This window comes from Manis pentadactyla, chromosome 14, assembly GCF_030020395.1.
Source record: "Manis pentadactyla isolate mManPen7 chromosome 14, mManPen7.hap1, whole genome shotgun sequence".
NCBI lineage: Eukaryota > Metazoa > Chordata > Mammalia > Pholidota > Manidae > Manis > Manis pentadactyla.
Window position 1 is genome coordinate 59,996,357 of NC_080032.1, and position 14,721 is coordinate 60,011,077.

General features: G+C 38.5%; 2 protein-coding genes across 7 annotated transcripts in view; one reads left to right on the forward strand and one right to left on the reverse strand.

Annotated features, from left to right (window-relative positions):
- Positions 1–2,574, reverse strand: part of CCDC77 (coiled-coil domain containing 77) — a 51,415-nt gene extending 48,841 nt beyond the window's left edge. For 2 of the 4 annotated variants that reach the window (XM_057492460.1, XM_036907798.2), the window contains exons 1-2: positions 2,436–2,574; positions 2,064–2,273 (exon numbers count right to left, since the gene is read on the reverse strand). The gene's annotated coding sequence lies outside the window, so the exon portion shown is untranslated. The remainder of the gene's footprint in view (positions 1–2,063; positions 2,274–2,435) is intronic. The other 2 variants (XM_057492458.1, XM_057492461.1) reach the window with 2 other exon arrangements.
- Positions 2,575–2,675: 101 nt separating this feature from the next.
- The window catches only part of KDM5A (lysine demethylase 5A), a 144,512-nt gene continuing 132,466 nt past the window's right edge, over positions 2,676–14,721 (forward strand). For all 3 annotated transcript variants that reach the window (XR_008993890.1, XM_036907765.2, XM_036907775.2), the window contains exons 1-3: positions 2,676–3,097; positions 5,271–5,348; positions 6,417–6,539. Coding sequence is in view for 2 of the 3 variants with exons in the window: in XM_036907765.2 (XP_036763660.2) it covers positions 2,933–3,097; positions 5,271–5,348; positions 6,417–6,539 (366 nt within the window). In the remaining variant the exon portion in view is untranslated. The remainder of the gene's footprint in view (positions 3,098–5,270; positions 5,349–6,416; positions 6,540–14,721) is intronic.

Genomic DNA, 14,721 nt, shown 5'->3' on the forward strand with positions numbered 1-14,721 from the left:
AATGGTTAAGTTTTGGGGAAGTCAAAAGTTATATGTGAATTTTCAACTGCGTGGGGGGGTCACAGCCCCAACCCCCATGTTATTCAAGGACCAATGGTAATTATATGCAATGAATCATGCCTTTCTTATATTTTACACCCCTTTGCAATGTGATATTGTTGCTCTTCCCATCAAGAAATTGAGTGTATTTCGCTACTCTTTTGAACCTGGCTGTGACTTCCTTTGACAAACAATGTTACAGAAGTGCTCTTGTACATTTTGGAGAGTGGAAATGTCTACTCTCACGCTCTCAGAATGTTAAGACCATCATGCTATGAAAAATCATAATCTACAGTACTAAGGTCATGTGGAGAACTGAGGTTTCCCAGCCAACAGCCAGCACCAACTGCCAGACATGTGATGAGGCCATTTTTGATCCTCCAATTCCAGTTAAGCTTAGATGACTGTAGCTGCAAGATTGATCCCAGGTGAAACCATGAGAACACCAGATGGCCAACCCACAGAATTATAGTAATAAATAAACTTTCATTTCCAGACACTAAGTTCTGAGGTGGTTTGTTACACAACAAAGGTTAAATGAAACAGAACTATCCTCTCAAAGTGTTTGTGTATGGGTATTAGGCTTGGTGGGTATAAGTAACCGGGCATTAACTTTTTTAAAATTATCACTGATATAAACTTTTATGAAGGTTTCATGTGAAAAACAGTGTGGTTACTACATTCACCCATATTATCAAGTGCCCCCCATATCCCATTGAAGGTCACTATCAGTGTAGTAAGATGATAGGCATTAACTTTTATGGATGCTATAATGAAATGGAGGGACATATATATTACATCCTAGAAGAATTTCAAAATTTGTTTTATGTAAATGTAGGATGAGGGAATGAAACACAAGAATTTATTTGGTGAATCCATTCATTCAACAGGTATTTATTGCACATCTTCTATGTTCTGGGAGCTGGGTCTACAGTGGCCAATAAGACAGATACTGCCCCTGCCTCCCTATAGCTTATAGTCTGAGGGAAAATATGCTATTAAGGAATTTCTAAAAGTTTGATAAGAAAGTATAGGTTGCTGATGAGTAAGCAAATTTAGAGTTAGCTAAGGCTTTCCAGAGGAAGTGATATTAAAGCTGATAGTTGAAGGATGAATAGGACTTTAGTCAGAAAGGGGATATATGAAACTGTGGGGTGGGGTCAAGAGTGTACAAGATGTTCCAGAAAGAGGAACATTATCTATGAAGGCTCAGAGGTGAGAGCACAGTGCATTAAAGCCACCACAAAACTTTGTGTAGTATATGGAGAATAAGAGATAAAGCTTGGCAGTAAGGCAGCAGATAATAAAGGAGTTTGGAGTTGTTGATCTTGGAGATGAAAAGTGGCAAGATGAATTCTGGATTTTAGACAAGGCAATCTGACAACTGAGTGGAGAGTGATCTGAAAGGAGGCAAGAACTGAGCTGTTATCACAGTTCAGGTGAGAGGGAACTTAAATTAGAAGAGTGGTAATGCCAATGGACAGACAGGATAAATTTAAGACTTTTCGGTGATATCATCTCCAGGCTTACGTGAATGCACATGGGTGGTAAGGTAGGAGTTAAAGATTATCTCTAGATTTCTGGCCCAGGCAACTGAGTAGATGGACAAAATCATTCATGGAAACTGAAAACACTGAAAAAACAGTGGGGAACTATGAGTTCAAGGTACTTTGAATTAACCAAGTGCAGTTGTCTAGCTAGGTGTACTGGTTTGTAACTCAGGAGAGACGCCTAGCCTGGAAATACAGATTTGGGAATCATTAGCCGGAGATGGCAATTTAGGTTCTGGGGCGGTGGTAGCTGAGATTGCACAGGAAGTACGAGAACTAAGTTCTGGAAAAGAAGTCTTTCCAATAATAAACGTTTAATATTAAGAACCACTCTTCACGATTTCTTCTTTAGTCCTTTCTACGTTAATTTCCACAATTTGGAGGAAATGGAGATGGGCCTCTGGCATATAGATTTTTGACTGGTAGGGTCAGAACAGGTGCCATAGCGTTTACAGTAAATTGAGAAAGGCTTACGGAGCATGTGATGCCGGACTTGCGAGTTGCCAACTGTTGGAAAGCAAGGTCAAGAGCCGTTGCTCCTATGGGGACGAAAAGCAATTCCCGGACGATGGCGAAGGCCGGCCGGCAGGATTTGGGGGATGGGTTCTACCCCAACTTGTCATGGAGACGGGGCGGATATGAAGTGTCCGAGTAAGTGCGTTCGGAAGAAACCCTTTCAAAAGACTAAAACGAGAGAGACGCTGAAATAGTTGGTTACGTGCCAAAAGGCAGACAAGTAGGTTAAAAGCAGCCGCTCCGCAGTGGCCGCGAGGTGCGTCCGCCCAGGTTAGGCCCGGCTTGTTTTCGGCATCCGCTAGACACAAAGGGGAAGGGGAGCCTCCTCACCGGAAGCAGAACTCCTGCTCTGCGGCACGTTACACATTCCTCCGCGCCGGAAGCGCGCGGCCGCCTCGGCCCTGTTGCGTACACGGTCCCCGCCGTCTCCGAGAGGAGGGGTCGTGGGACTGCAGGGTATACCCCGAAGTCGTGGGGCAGCGCGGAACTTTCCCGGAAGAGATAAGGAACGTCACTGGGTTGCCGGGAAAGGACGAAAGAAGGAAGGTCATACAGCGAGGCGTCGCGTTGCTGCGGAGGGATTCTGTTTCTGGCTTGGCGGAGGGATCTGACAGTACGTGAACTTCCGGAAAAGTCCTGGCCCTGAGAGGAAAAGCCCCGAAGGAAACAATAACAAACGAGAGGAGGAAGCGGCTCTGGGGTTCGTGTGGCGAGCAGTTCTTGCTTGAGAAGATGCGCTTCGGATCCCGTCCGGGGACGTGAAGAGGTTCGGTGGGCTTCTGCCAGACTTTCTCCACCTGCCCGCCTCGGGGCCGCTGGGAGTTGCCATGGCGGGTGTGGGGCCGGGGGGCTACGCGGCGGAGTTCGTGCCCCCGCCGGAGTGCCCAGTGTTTGAGCCCAGCTGGGAGGAGTTCACAGACCCGCTCAGCTTCATCGGCCGCATCCGACCTCTGGCAGAGAAGACCGGCATCTGCAAAATCCGACCACCCAAGGTACCAGACTGAGGAGAGGGGAAGGGATGTGGAGGAGGTTAGCTTTACTTTTCCGACCCTTCTGTCTTTTCGTATTTACCCTTCCTCATTTCGCAAGAACTAGAAGCAGCTAAGTTTCTGGATGTTTTTTGCTTTTGTTTTTTGCGGTCTTAATGTAGGCCCTTTAAGAACGCGAAAGAGTGGTGTCCCTGGGGCCTTCTGCCTAGAACCTGGGAACTGGTACTGCATTTCTCCTTTGCGAGCAAGGGTGACGAAAGACTTCAGGCCTTTCGTTGGCCTGTGAGATGTTTGAAGAAGTATGACCTGGCATGTCCTGCCTTCACGTACAATCAATCCTCAGTACCGTGCGATAGTTAAAACTGTCCTTCCGTCGGCTGTTTATTTATGCAAGCCCTATTAATGCTTAATTTATTAAATATTTGCAGGCCTCGTCTCAGGGCCAATCTTTCTTAAACCGTAATCTGAGCTCTAGTTCCCTACGGTGGTGTCACCAAACAAGAACCGTAGACTGATTACTGCTGCAGTGCAATGAAAAGTCTTCCCTGGCGAAGAGAAAGAGCATTCTAAAATTCAGAGGTTCGGGAAGAATTCTCAACGGAGGTGGAAAAAAATATCTGGTACAGGGAATCGGGGATCAAAGGTTTACGAATTGCAATTTATTGCAAATAATTGAGTTTGTCTATAGGTTAATTATCCAAAATTTTTAAGGTAAGGAAAGCAGATACTACTACTTGTTTGGGAGAATTAGTGCCCCAAGAGGTTGACTGATCTGCTCAAGGTCAAAAGGTTTTTTTTCTTTGCCAGTGGTTCTCCAAATCGTGTTCCCGGTCCACCTGCACCAGATGCTCGTTAAAATGCAGATCTCTACACTTCATGTCTAGACTTGAATCAATTTCAGAATGTGGAAGTTCTAGAATCCATTTTTCTAGCAGTTCTCTCAGATGATGCTTAATGTACTTTAGAGTTTGGGAACCATTGCCTTAGTTTTTCTTAAGCGGACCCCTTGCTTTATGTTCTGTTCACTACTACCCGCGGATTATTTCATTTAATAGCCATTCAAGTCCTAGTAGGTAAATTAAGTCTCATTTTACAGATGAGCCAGGTATGGATAAGTTAAGTAATTTACCAAACTTATTATGATCTTGGGCAAGTGTGACAAAGCAGAGTTTGAATCTAGACCAATCCGTTTGATTCTAAAACCCAGACATGCTACTCCCATCGGGTTTAAAGAATTTGATTAAGATTATGGATTTATCAATTGTAAGCAAAGATTAACTTGTAATTGCTATGATGAATGATGATTATATGCATTGCCATCCTCCAGAAGCCGCACTTAACACTTTCTCTATCAAAATTAAGTAGTATTGATAAAACCTTTGAAGTTTTTCCCTAAACCCAATTTTAATCCACTCTGTTGCCTTTATAAATTAGAGATTGTATTCAATGTTTATTTGGGGAAAAAAATTAAAACTTTTTTATTATTTAAAAAAAGGCTGAGATGATATACCTTCAGTAAGATGAAAAATTTTCACTGTTTCTTATGTTTTTAAATAGATGTGCCATTATTAAGGTCAAATCAAACTATGTTTTCTAGAACCCTATTTGGAATAATGCTAATTTCAGTTATACCACAACTCCAATCTGGAAATCGTCCTTGTTCTGTAGGCTTGCTTACCTTTTTTTTTTTTTTTTTTAAGTGTTTGGGTGCCCAGAAGCTGGGCTTTGAACAAAACATTTATGTAACATAGACTCTAAAGTGCTGTGTCATATTACACATGAATGAAAAACATTTCCGAATATATAAGTACTTTAAAATTTTTTCGATCTTTAATTTACCCTTTTTAGTTTCAGATTCTGTGTTTTTATTTGGTGAACTTGGATGTTTATTAATCTCTATTGTGATATGAGTTCATTGCATTCCACTTGAGAGTAATGGGGCAAAACGTAACTGAGATGTAAATAATGGGACTGCTGAGATTGGGGGAGGATTTATAGATAAAAAAATTTTAATAGACTATCAGAGGTAAGTAATGTTAAAATCATCTTGTGTAAAAAATATTGGCTTTTCTCTATTCAGACTTATAAATTGATCTGTTGTCATCCCTTTAGCAAATTAATAATGCACTCCTTGCTTATGTACCATTATGTTTTAAAAACAATTCTTTCTATTTAGGATTGGCAACCTCCATTTGCATGTGAAGTAAAAAGCTTTCGTTTTACTCCCAGAGTCCAGCGCCTGAATGAACTTGAGGTGAGTGTTGTCTTATCACCATTTCTGCTGCCTGATTCATCGTTTATATCAGGACTCCAGGTAGAGAATTTTGAGAAACTAATGTACCAGGGCTCAAAGTTAATTTAAATTAGGATTGAATAAAAGGAAGTTTCTGGTTTTTTTAAAAAAAAATTGTTTAAAGTAAAGTAGTCATTGTGGGTTTCTCACTTAACGGGATTATGGGAAACTGTCTCTAGCCATGTTCATTGGAGTGGAGATAATCCAGTGTTTAGCTTCAGAGATCTGCAATTAAGTTCTGCTTTTATCAGCACATATTATTATTCTGAAATTTTTGTTAATGTTGGAAGATTCTGACTCCTTGTGGTGTTTGGAAAATAGTTTTAAAAATTCTATCAAAAAACCTAGTTTTCAAAGTAGTTTTTTTGGCTTTAACAGAGCTTTTCCAGGACTGTTAATGTGATTTATTAAGATCTCCTTTAAATAGTATTGATCTCTCTCAAATTTCCGAACTTGAAGTCTGTTTAAATATTGTTGTTTATGTCTGGTGGATTTTTAGAAGATTCTTCCATGTAGCAGACAACTGTTCCTGAGTACAAAAGAGAAATTTTAGATAGCCAAGGCTTAGTAAGTCATGCTGAGTTTTTTTTCTTTCATGTTTCTAAAACACTAATTTTCTGAGATTTTAATAAATATTTTTCCTTTAATCTCATGTAATTAAATACTAGATGAAGGATCTTAATATCAGTGAGGTAGAGAGTTGGTGTACCTGGGGTATGCATATAATCTACAGATGAAGTGACAGACTTGGAACGCTTAGAGACAGACTAATTTGATTTACTAAATTTTCTCATTAGCTTAAAGTTAAGTCAACTTTTACAAAATTAGAGTGTCTTTTTTGCCTTAATGAGTAAAGTTTATTGGAAATATTTTTGCCTCTTTATCATAGGCTTATTTTATAGGGTTAGACTTAATAATAATGAAAAGTCTTTGAATTTCTTTAGAGGGATGAGTATTATGTTAAGAAAATTCACTTATTTTCAGCCATAGCTTAATTCCTATTTCTGATTTCTGTTTTAATAATCTTAGGCAATGACCAGAGTGAGACTGGACTTCTTGGATCAACTAGCAAAATTTTGGGAACTTCAGGGATCTACTTTGAAGATCCCTGTGGTGGAGAGAAAAATCCTGGATCTGTATGCTTTGAGCAAGGTGAGGCTTGAACTTGGTTTGGAAATTGGAGCAGAGGCTAGTGAATTTATGAAATTAGGAATTTCAAATTATCTTAATGGAAAATGCCACATCCTATGCAGGATTTGTTTGGTAATGAAATGTAAGCATGAATAAATGAAAATGACAGATCTTAGTTATTTTTTAAATCTTTTATAATTTTTTATAGGGTTCATATTTAAAGGCTCAAATTGGTAGGCTTTGTTATACGTAATATGTAACAGAAATGACACCAACCTACTAATATTATCTTGTGCTGAGTATATCATATTTTGAGCTTGTCAGTTTTTTTCTATTTACTGATTGAAAATTTGATACATTAAAAAGATTCATGTTGCTGAGCATTCTCATATGTGAGACATATCAGTTTTATTAATACCTGTAAAAGTGTTACTAGTTAATTGAGGCCAGCATTATCCAGTAGAATGAATAAGTGCTTGAAAACTTAAGGAAGAGAAGGGCTTAGACTTATTTTTGCCTGAACTTAAATTAATTTTGTAATATTACATCTAATGTGAAAAAGACTGACTTGCAACAGGGTTTGTAATTGAGAGCATGTTTTGTTAATAGTAAAAATCTGTGATTCCTCTGACTTGTGAGGGAAGACAGCTTCATATTCTGAAGATTTTTGCAGAATGACTTATTTTTGTGGCCTTTCATATTCTGTGACATACTATTTTGAAATAAAAATTTATTTTTATTTAAATAGTAGAGTTACATTTTGAAGATTTCATTTTCAAGAAAATCCTCTTATCCCTCTCTCCCCACCCCCCTCCCTAACCCCTTTCCCTTTGGTAACCACTAGTCCATTCTTGGGTTCTGTAAGTCTGCTGCTGTTTTGTTCCTTCAGTTTTGCTTTGTTATACTCCACAAATGAGTGAAATCATTTGGCACTGTCTTTCTCCGCCTGGCTTATTTCACTGAGCATAATACCCTCTAGGTCCATCCATGTTGTTGCAAATGGTAGGATTTGTTTTCTTATGGCTGAATAATATTCCATTGTGTGTATGTACCATATCTTCTTTTTTTTTTTTAAGGTATTATTGATATACACTCTTATGAAGGTTTCACATGAAAAAACAATGTGGTTATTATATTTACCTCTGTTATCATGTCCCCCGCCACCCCATTGCAGTCACTGCCCATCAGTGTAGTAAGACACCACAGAGTCACTATTTGCCTTCTCTGTGCAATACTGTCTACCCCCGATCACCCCCACACCATGTGTGCCAATCATAATACCCCTGAATCCCCTTCTCCCTCCCCACCTGCCCTCTCCCACCCCTCCCCTTTGGTAACTGCTAGTCCCTTCTTGGCATCTGTGAGTCTGTTGCTCTTTTGTTCCTTCAGTTTTGCTTCTTTGTTATACTCCACAAGTGAGGGAAATCATTTGGTACTTGTCTTTCTTCGCTTGGCTTATTTCACCTAGCATAATACCCTCTAGCTCCATCCATGTTGTTGCATATGGTAGGATTTGTTTTCTTCTTATGGCTGAATAATATTCCATTGTGTATATGTACCACATCTTCTTTATCCATTCATCTACTGATGGACACTTAGGTTGCTTCCATTTCTTGGCTATTGTGAACAGTGCTGCAATAAACATAGGGGTGCACATGTCTTTTTCAAACTGGGCTGCTGCATTCTTAGGGTAAATTCCTAGGAGTGGAATTCCTGGGTCAAAGGTATTTCAAGTTTGAGTGTTTTGAGGCACCTCTAAATTGCTTTCCACAGAGGTTGAACTAATTTACATTCCCACCAGCAGTGTAGGAGGGTTCCCCTTTCTCCACATCCTCGTCAGCACTTGTTTGTTTTTTGGATGGTGGCCATCCTAATTGGTATGAGTTGATACCTCATTGTGGTTTTAACTTGCATTTCCCTGATGTTTAGCGATGTGGAACATCTTTCCATGTGCCTGTTGGCCAACGGAATTTCTTCTTTGGAGAATTGTCTGTTCAGATCCTCTGCCCATTTTTTAGTTGGGTTATTTGCTTTTTAGGTGTTGAGGTGTGTGCTTTTTATATATTTTGGATTTAACCTCTTATCGAATGTTTTTCATGAATATGTTCTCCCATACTGTAGGATACCTTTTTGTTCTGATGGTGTCCCTTGCTGTACAGAAGCTTTTTAGTTTGATGTAGTCCCACTTGTTCATTTTTGCTTTTGTTTCCCTTGCCCAAGGAGATAAGTTCATGAATGTTCCTCATGTTTATATTGAGAGTTTTGCCTATGTTTTCTTCCTTGAGTTTTATGGTTTCATGACTTAATGTTCAGGTCTTCTATCCAGTTCAAGTTTACTTTTGTGTATGGAATTAGTAATCTAGTTTCATTCTCTTACATGTAGCTGTCCAGTTTTCTAACACCAGTTGTTGAAGAGGCTGTGCTTTCTCCACTGTATGTCCATGGCTCCTTTATCATACATTAATTGGCCATATGTGTGTGGTTTTATATCTGGCCTGTCTATTCTAGTCCATTGATCTATGTGTCTGTTCTTGTGCCAGTACCAAATTACCTTGATTACTGTGGCTTTGTAGTAGAGCTTGAAGTTGGGGAGCATAATCCCCCCTGCTTTATTCTTCCTCCTAAGGATTGCTTTGGCTATTTGGGGTCTTTTGTGGTTCCATACGAATTTTAGAACTATTTGTCCTAGTCCATTGAAGAATGTTGTTGGTATTTTGATAGGGATTGCATTGAATCTATAGATGGCTTTAGGCAGGATGCCCAATTTGATAATATTCTTCCTACTTGTGAGCATGGGATGTATTTCCACTTATTGGTGTCTTCTTTGATTTCTCCCAAGATTGTCTTGGAGTTTTCAGGGTATTGGTCTTTCAGTCCCTTGGTTAGGCTTATTTCTAGGTATTTTATTCTTTTTGATGCTATTGTTAATGGAATTGTTTTCCTGATTTCTCTTTCTGCTAGTTCATTGTTATAACAGAGGAATGTAACAGATTTCTGTGTATTAAATTTGTATCCTGCAACTTTGCTGAATTCAGAAATTCTAGTTTTGGAGTGGATTCTTTATGGTTTTTTATGTACAATATCAGGTCATCTGCAAACATTGCCAATCTGGATGCCTTTTATTTCTTTGTGTTGTTTGATTGCTGTGGCTAGGACCTCCAGTGCTATGTTGAATAAAAGTGGGGAGAGTGGGCATCTTTGTCTTGTTTCCAATCTTAAAGGGGAAAGGCTTTCAGCTTCTCGCTGTTAACTATGATGTTGGCTGTGGGTTTGTCATATATGGCCTTTATTATGTTGATGCTCTTGCCCTCTGTACCAATTTTGTCGAGAGTTATTATCATGAATGGATGTTGAATTTTGTCACATGCTTTTTCAGCATCTATGGAGATGATCATGTGATTTTTTGTTCTTTTTGTTGATTGGGTGGATGATGTTGATGGAGTTTCTAATATTGTACCATTCTTGCATCCCTGGAATAAATCCTACTTGATCATAATGGATGATCTTTTGTATTTTGAATTAGGTTTTCTAATATTTTGTTGAGTAATTTTGCATCTGTGTTCATCAGGGATATTGGTCTGTAGTTTTCTTTTTTTGTGGTGTCTTTGCCTGGTTTTGGTATTAGAGTGATGCTGGCCTCATAGAATGAGGTTGGAAATATTCCCTCCTCTTCTATTTTCTGGAAAACTTTAAGGAGGATGGGTATTAGGTCTTTTCTAAATGTCTGATAAAATTCAGCAGTGAAACTATCTGGTTTAGTTGCTTTTTTCTTGGGTAGTTTTTTGATTACTGATTCAATTTCATTGCTGGTAATTGGTCTGTTCAGATTTTCTGTTTCTTCCTGAGTCAATCTGGGAAGGTTGTATTTTTCTAGAAAGTTGTCCATTTCTTCTATATTATCCAATTTATTAGCATATAATTTTTCATAGTATTCTGTAATAATTGTGTTTTGGTGGTATCTGTAGTGATTTTTCTCATTTCTGTTTTTGTGCGTAGACTCTTTCTTGATGTGAAAACATTTTTTTTTTTTTCCTATTTACTTAATTTTTTTATTGACCTATATCTCATCTGTGCCAGTACCACAGTGACACATTCTGAAATGTACCACACATTCTGGCACATCAGCCGTGAGAAAACTCTGACATGTGTTCTTACCACATAAGCCTAATTATCAACATCTCTCACATAAGAGTCATAAATTTAACAAATATTTGAGTACCTACAATAGGTAAAACACTGTATAACACATTGTAGGGGAAACAAAGATAAATAAGGAATAAGAGTGTTGTTCAGCATTTTTCTAACCCCAACTTCTGTTATGCGCAACGTAAAAGCTATATTTATTTATTCAGCCAATATATGTCAATATGTGTCAGTGCTAGGGGCTGACTATATGCATGGAATATTTTGTCCAGAATTTCCTATACAAATATGACCTTGTACATGTCAGATACGAACAAATCTCTCCCATTTGGGGATTTCTTTGATATAATCGCCCTCAATATTCAACTCACATACCTTCTCCTTCATGATGTCTTTCCTGATTTCTCCTTTAGAGGTCATCATCATTTACTCGGAATCCTCTGGTTGTTTTTCTTCATTTCACTTATGGTAGCTCAAATAGCACTTTCTCTGTCCTACCAGAGCAATTGCACAAAATTCCATTGGAGCATTTTTGTTTCAATGCTGTCTTTATTTGTATGCCTGTCTGTCACTCAACTCACTTGAGATTCTCCTTCTCAAGGTCAGAGCTGTATCTTTCTCACCTTTGTATCCCTAGCAAACCACTTCCATTCAATAATGAGTACCTACAAATGATGTTTCTTTCCTCACATTTGCAATCTGTTAGTTGAATGAACTTATCCTACTGCATCTCATATCTGAGTATGTACTTGTGTGTGTGTTTGTGCAATGTGCTCCAGCCTGGGGACTATTTTTCATCCATTCTTATATATCCAACTAGGTCATGTTGGTCCTCACGTAGTGAGGCATAAATATTGCACTTCAACCACTATCTACTTTGAAATATGAATATAGGGGGGAGGACAGAACATGCTTTCATCAGTATTGAAAAAAATGCTAAAATTCCCACATAGTATCAATATTGAAGTTTTGAGTGGTAATTAAATCTTTCCTGAATCCTGAGGCTTTAAATTATATTTAACTTCTATATATTTTTATTATCTCTTTCACTTACTAGAATTTTTTTTTTTTTTTTAAGCACTAGAATACATTTATTCCTCTCCTCCAGTCAACATTCTAGATCGGAAGATGGCAGACTGTGGCCCATAGGCCACACCGAGAGTCTGTTTCTGTTAAAACATTTTATTGGAACACAGCTATGTCCAGATGCTTTTATATTGTCTATGGCTGCTTCTCTACTACAAAGACAGGGTTGAGTCATTGCAATAGAGACAGTATATCTCACAAAATCTAAGACATTTACTACCCAGCTTTTTACAGGAAAAGTTTGCCACCTCCTGTTTCAGATGCATCAACTTTTGAAAAACATTAGTCAGTTCAACAAATACATGGGTCTATTCTGTATTCATGGTCCTGTCATATAGTTCAGCAACACTATAGTCAGCTTTTGTGAGCTGACCATTTAATCTATAATTTATGACCTTCTCCCTCATTCTTTTTTTTTTGAGAGGGCATCTCATATATTTATTGATCAAATGGTTGTTAACAGTTAACAACAATAAAATTCTGTACAGGGGACTCAATGCACAATCATTAATCCACCCCAAGCCTAATCCTCATCAGTCTCCGATCGTCTGAAGCACAACGAACAAGTTCTTACATGGTGAACAAATTCTTACATAGTGAATAAGTTCTTACATGGTGAACAGTACAAGGGCAGTCATCACAGAAACTTTCAGTTTTGATCATGCATTATGAACTACAAACAATCAGGTCAGATATGAATATTCGTTTGATTTTTATACTTGATTTATAGGTGAATCCCACATTTCTCCCTTATTATTATTATTATTTTTATTTTTTAATAAAATGCTGAAGTGGTAGGTAGATGCAAGATAAAGGGAGAAAACATAGTTTAGTGCTGTAAGAAAGCAAATGTAGATGATCAGGTGTGTGCCTATAGGCTAAGTATTAATCCAAGCTAGACAAGGGCAACAAAACATCCACGGATGCAGAAGATTTCTCTCAAAACGGGGGGTGAGGTTCTAAGCCTCACCTCTGTTGATCCCCAATTTCTCACCTGATGGCCCCCCTGCGACTGTGCCTGTCTTAGGTTGTTACTCCCTTGAGGAATCTTACCCGTCTCTGGCTAACCAGTCGTCATCCGGGGCCATACAGGGAAATGTAAAGTTGGTAAGTGAGAGAGATGCAATATTGTTTGAAAAGGTTAGCTTTTTACTTCTTTGCAGATTTATGCCCTGTGGGTTTTATGCCCAGCATTTGTCTTGAGGTATCTTTACCACTTGGAAGAATTATGATACTCAGTAAATTCGATATGAGGCACGAATTCTATATAAGGGTTGTAATTAAGAAGGAAGAAGAAAAGCTATAGAAGTAGCAGATGGAAGAAAACATGGGAAGATTGGTTATTTCTTTGACATATCTTCTTGTAGAGTAACTTAAGCATGGATAGGTTTTAAACTACTAATTAAATTGCGCACACACATTAACATAATTGGAATACAGTTACATAACCAAAGCAGACCTACAATTACCAGCCATCTCCAGTGAAACCAAGAAATCCAGTTAGGCACCCTAAGCATTTGTGAAAACTTATCTATGATACGATGGATATTGTCTAACTGAATTTGAATAGTTTGAGAAAAATCAGACAATTTAAAACAACACATTCCTGGGAACTGTTCATATCCCATATGTTCTTTTAACAGTAGATAGTCTGTAGTCTCAAGATTTTGGAGCGCTGCAACTTGCACTTCTCCTAATTCTTGGTTGAGTTCCAATGGTATAGATCCAGTCAAATTTGTTATCTTACTGTATGCACAGGCCAGCTTAGATATCTCCCCCTTCATTCCAGTGGCAATTCCAGGAACCAGTGGGATGAATGCAGCTACAACTGCAACAGCGCCAGGATCTTTGTTGACATTTTTTGATGATCATCTTCTGGAATGACTCTTCCAGAGTATGTTGATGTTGGAACTTCTTCATATCGTATCTTATTTTGTTTTCTGGGTAGCCTAATTGGGCTTTGATCCTCTGTATAAACACAAACAGACCCTTTGCCCACACTTTGATATGCTCTTTATACCATTGTGAAGAACTTATTGGAGGTCACCACACAGGAACTGCCTTTTTTTTTTTTTTTTTAAGAGAAAGGAATATTATCAGAAAAATGTACTTCCATAGCTGATCATCTGACACCCTTTAAATGATCAAAATTAAGGATATTTAAAGCATGCATTAATCATTGATTTACAGTTAGTTTTATCCTATCAGGGAGTAATCCCCCTTTCTTTTTTTTTTTTTTTTTTGTTATTGATCTAAAATTACATGAAGAATATTATGTTTACTAGGCTCTCCCCTATACCAGGTCCCCCTATAAACCCCTTTACAGTCACTGTCCAGCAGCATAGCAAAATGCTGTAGAATCACTACTTGTCTTCTCTGTGTTGTACAGCCCTCCCCTTTCTCCCACCCCCCCCTTTATGCATGCTAATCTTAATACCCCCCTTCGTCTTCTGCCCCCCCTTATCCTTCCCTCCCCACCCATCCTCCCCAGTCCCTTTCCCTTTGGTACCTGTTAGTCCATTCTTGGGTTCTGTGATTCTGCTGCTGTTTTCTTCTTTCAGTTTTTCCTTTGTTCTTATACTCCACAGATGAGTGAAATCATTTGGTATTTCTCTTTCTCCGCTTGGCTTATTTCACTGAGCATAATACCCTCTAGCTCCATCCATGTTGCTGCAAATGGTAGGATTTGTTTTCTTCTTACGGCTGAGTAATATTCCATTGTGTATATGTACCACATTTTCTTTATCCAATCATCTACTGATGGACACTTAGGTTGCTTCTAATTCTTGGCTATTGTAAATAGTGCTGCGATAAACATAGGGGTGCATCTGTCTTTTTCAAACTTGAGTGCTGCGTTCATAGGGTAAATTCCTAGGAGTGGAATTCCTGGGTCAAATGGTAAGTTTATTTTGAGCATTTTGAGGAACCTCAATACTGCTTTCCACAATGGTTGAACTAACTTACATTTGCACCA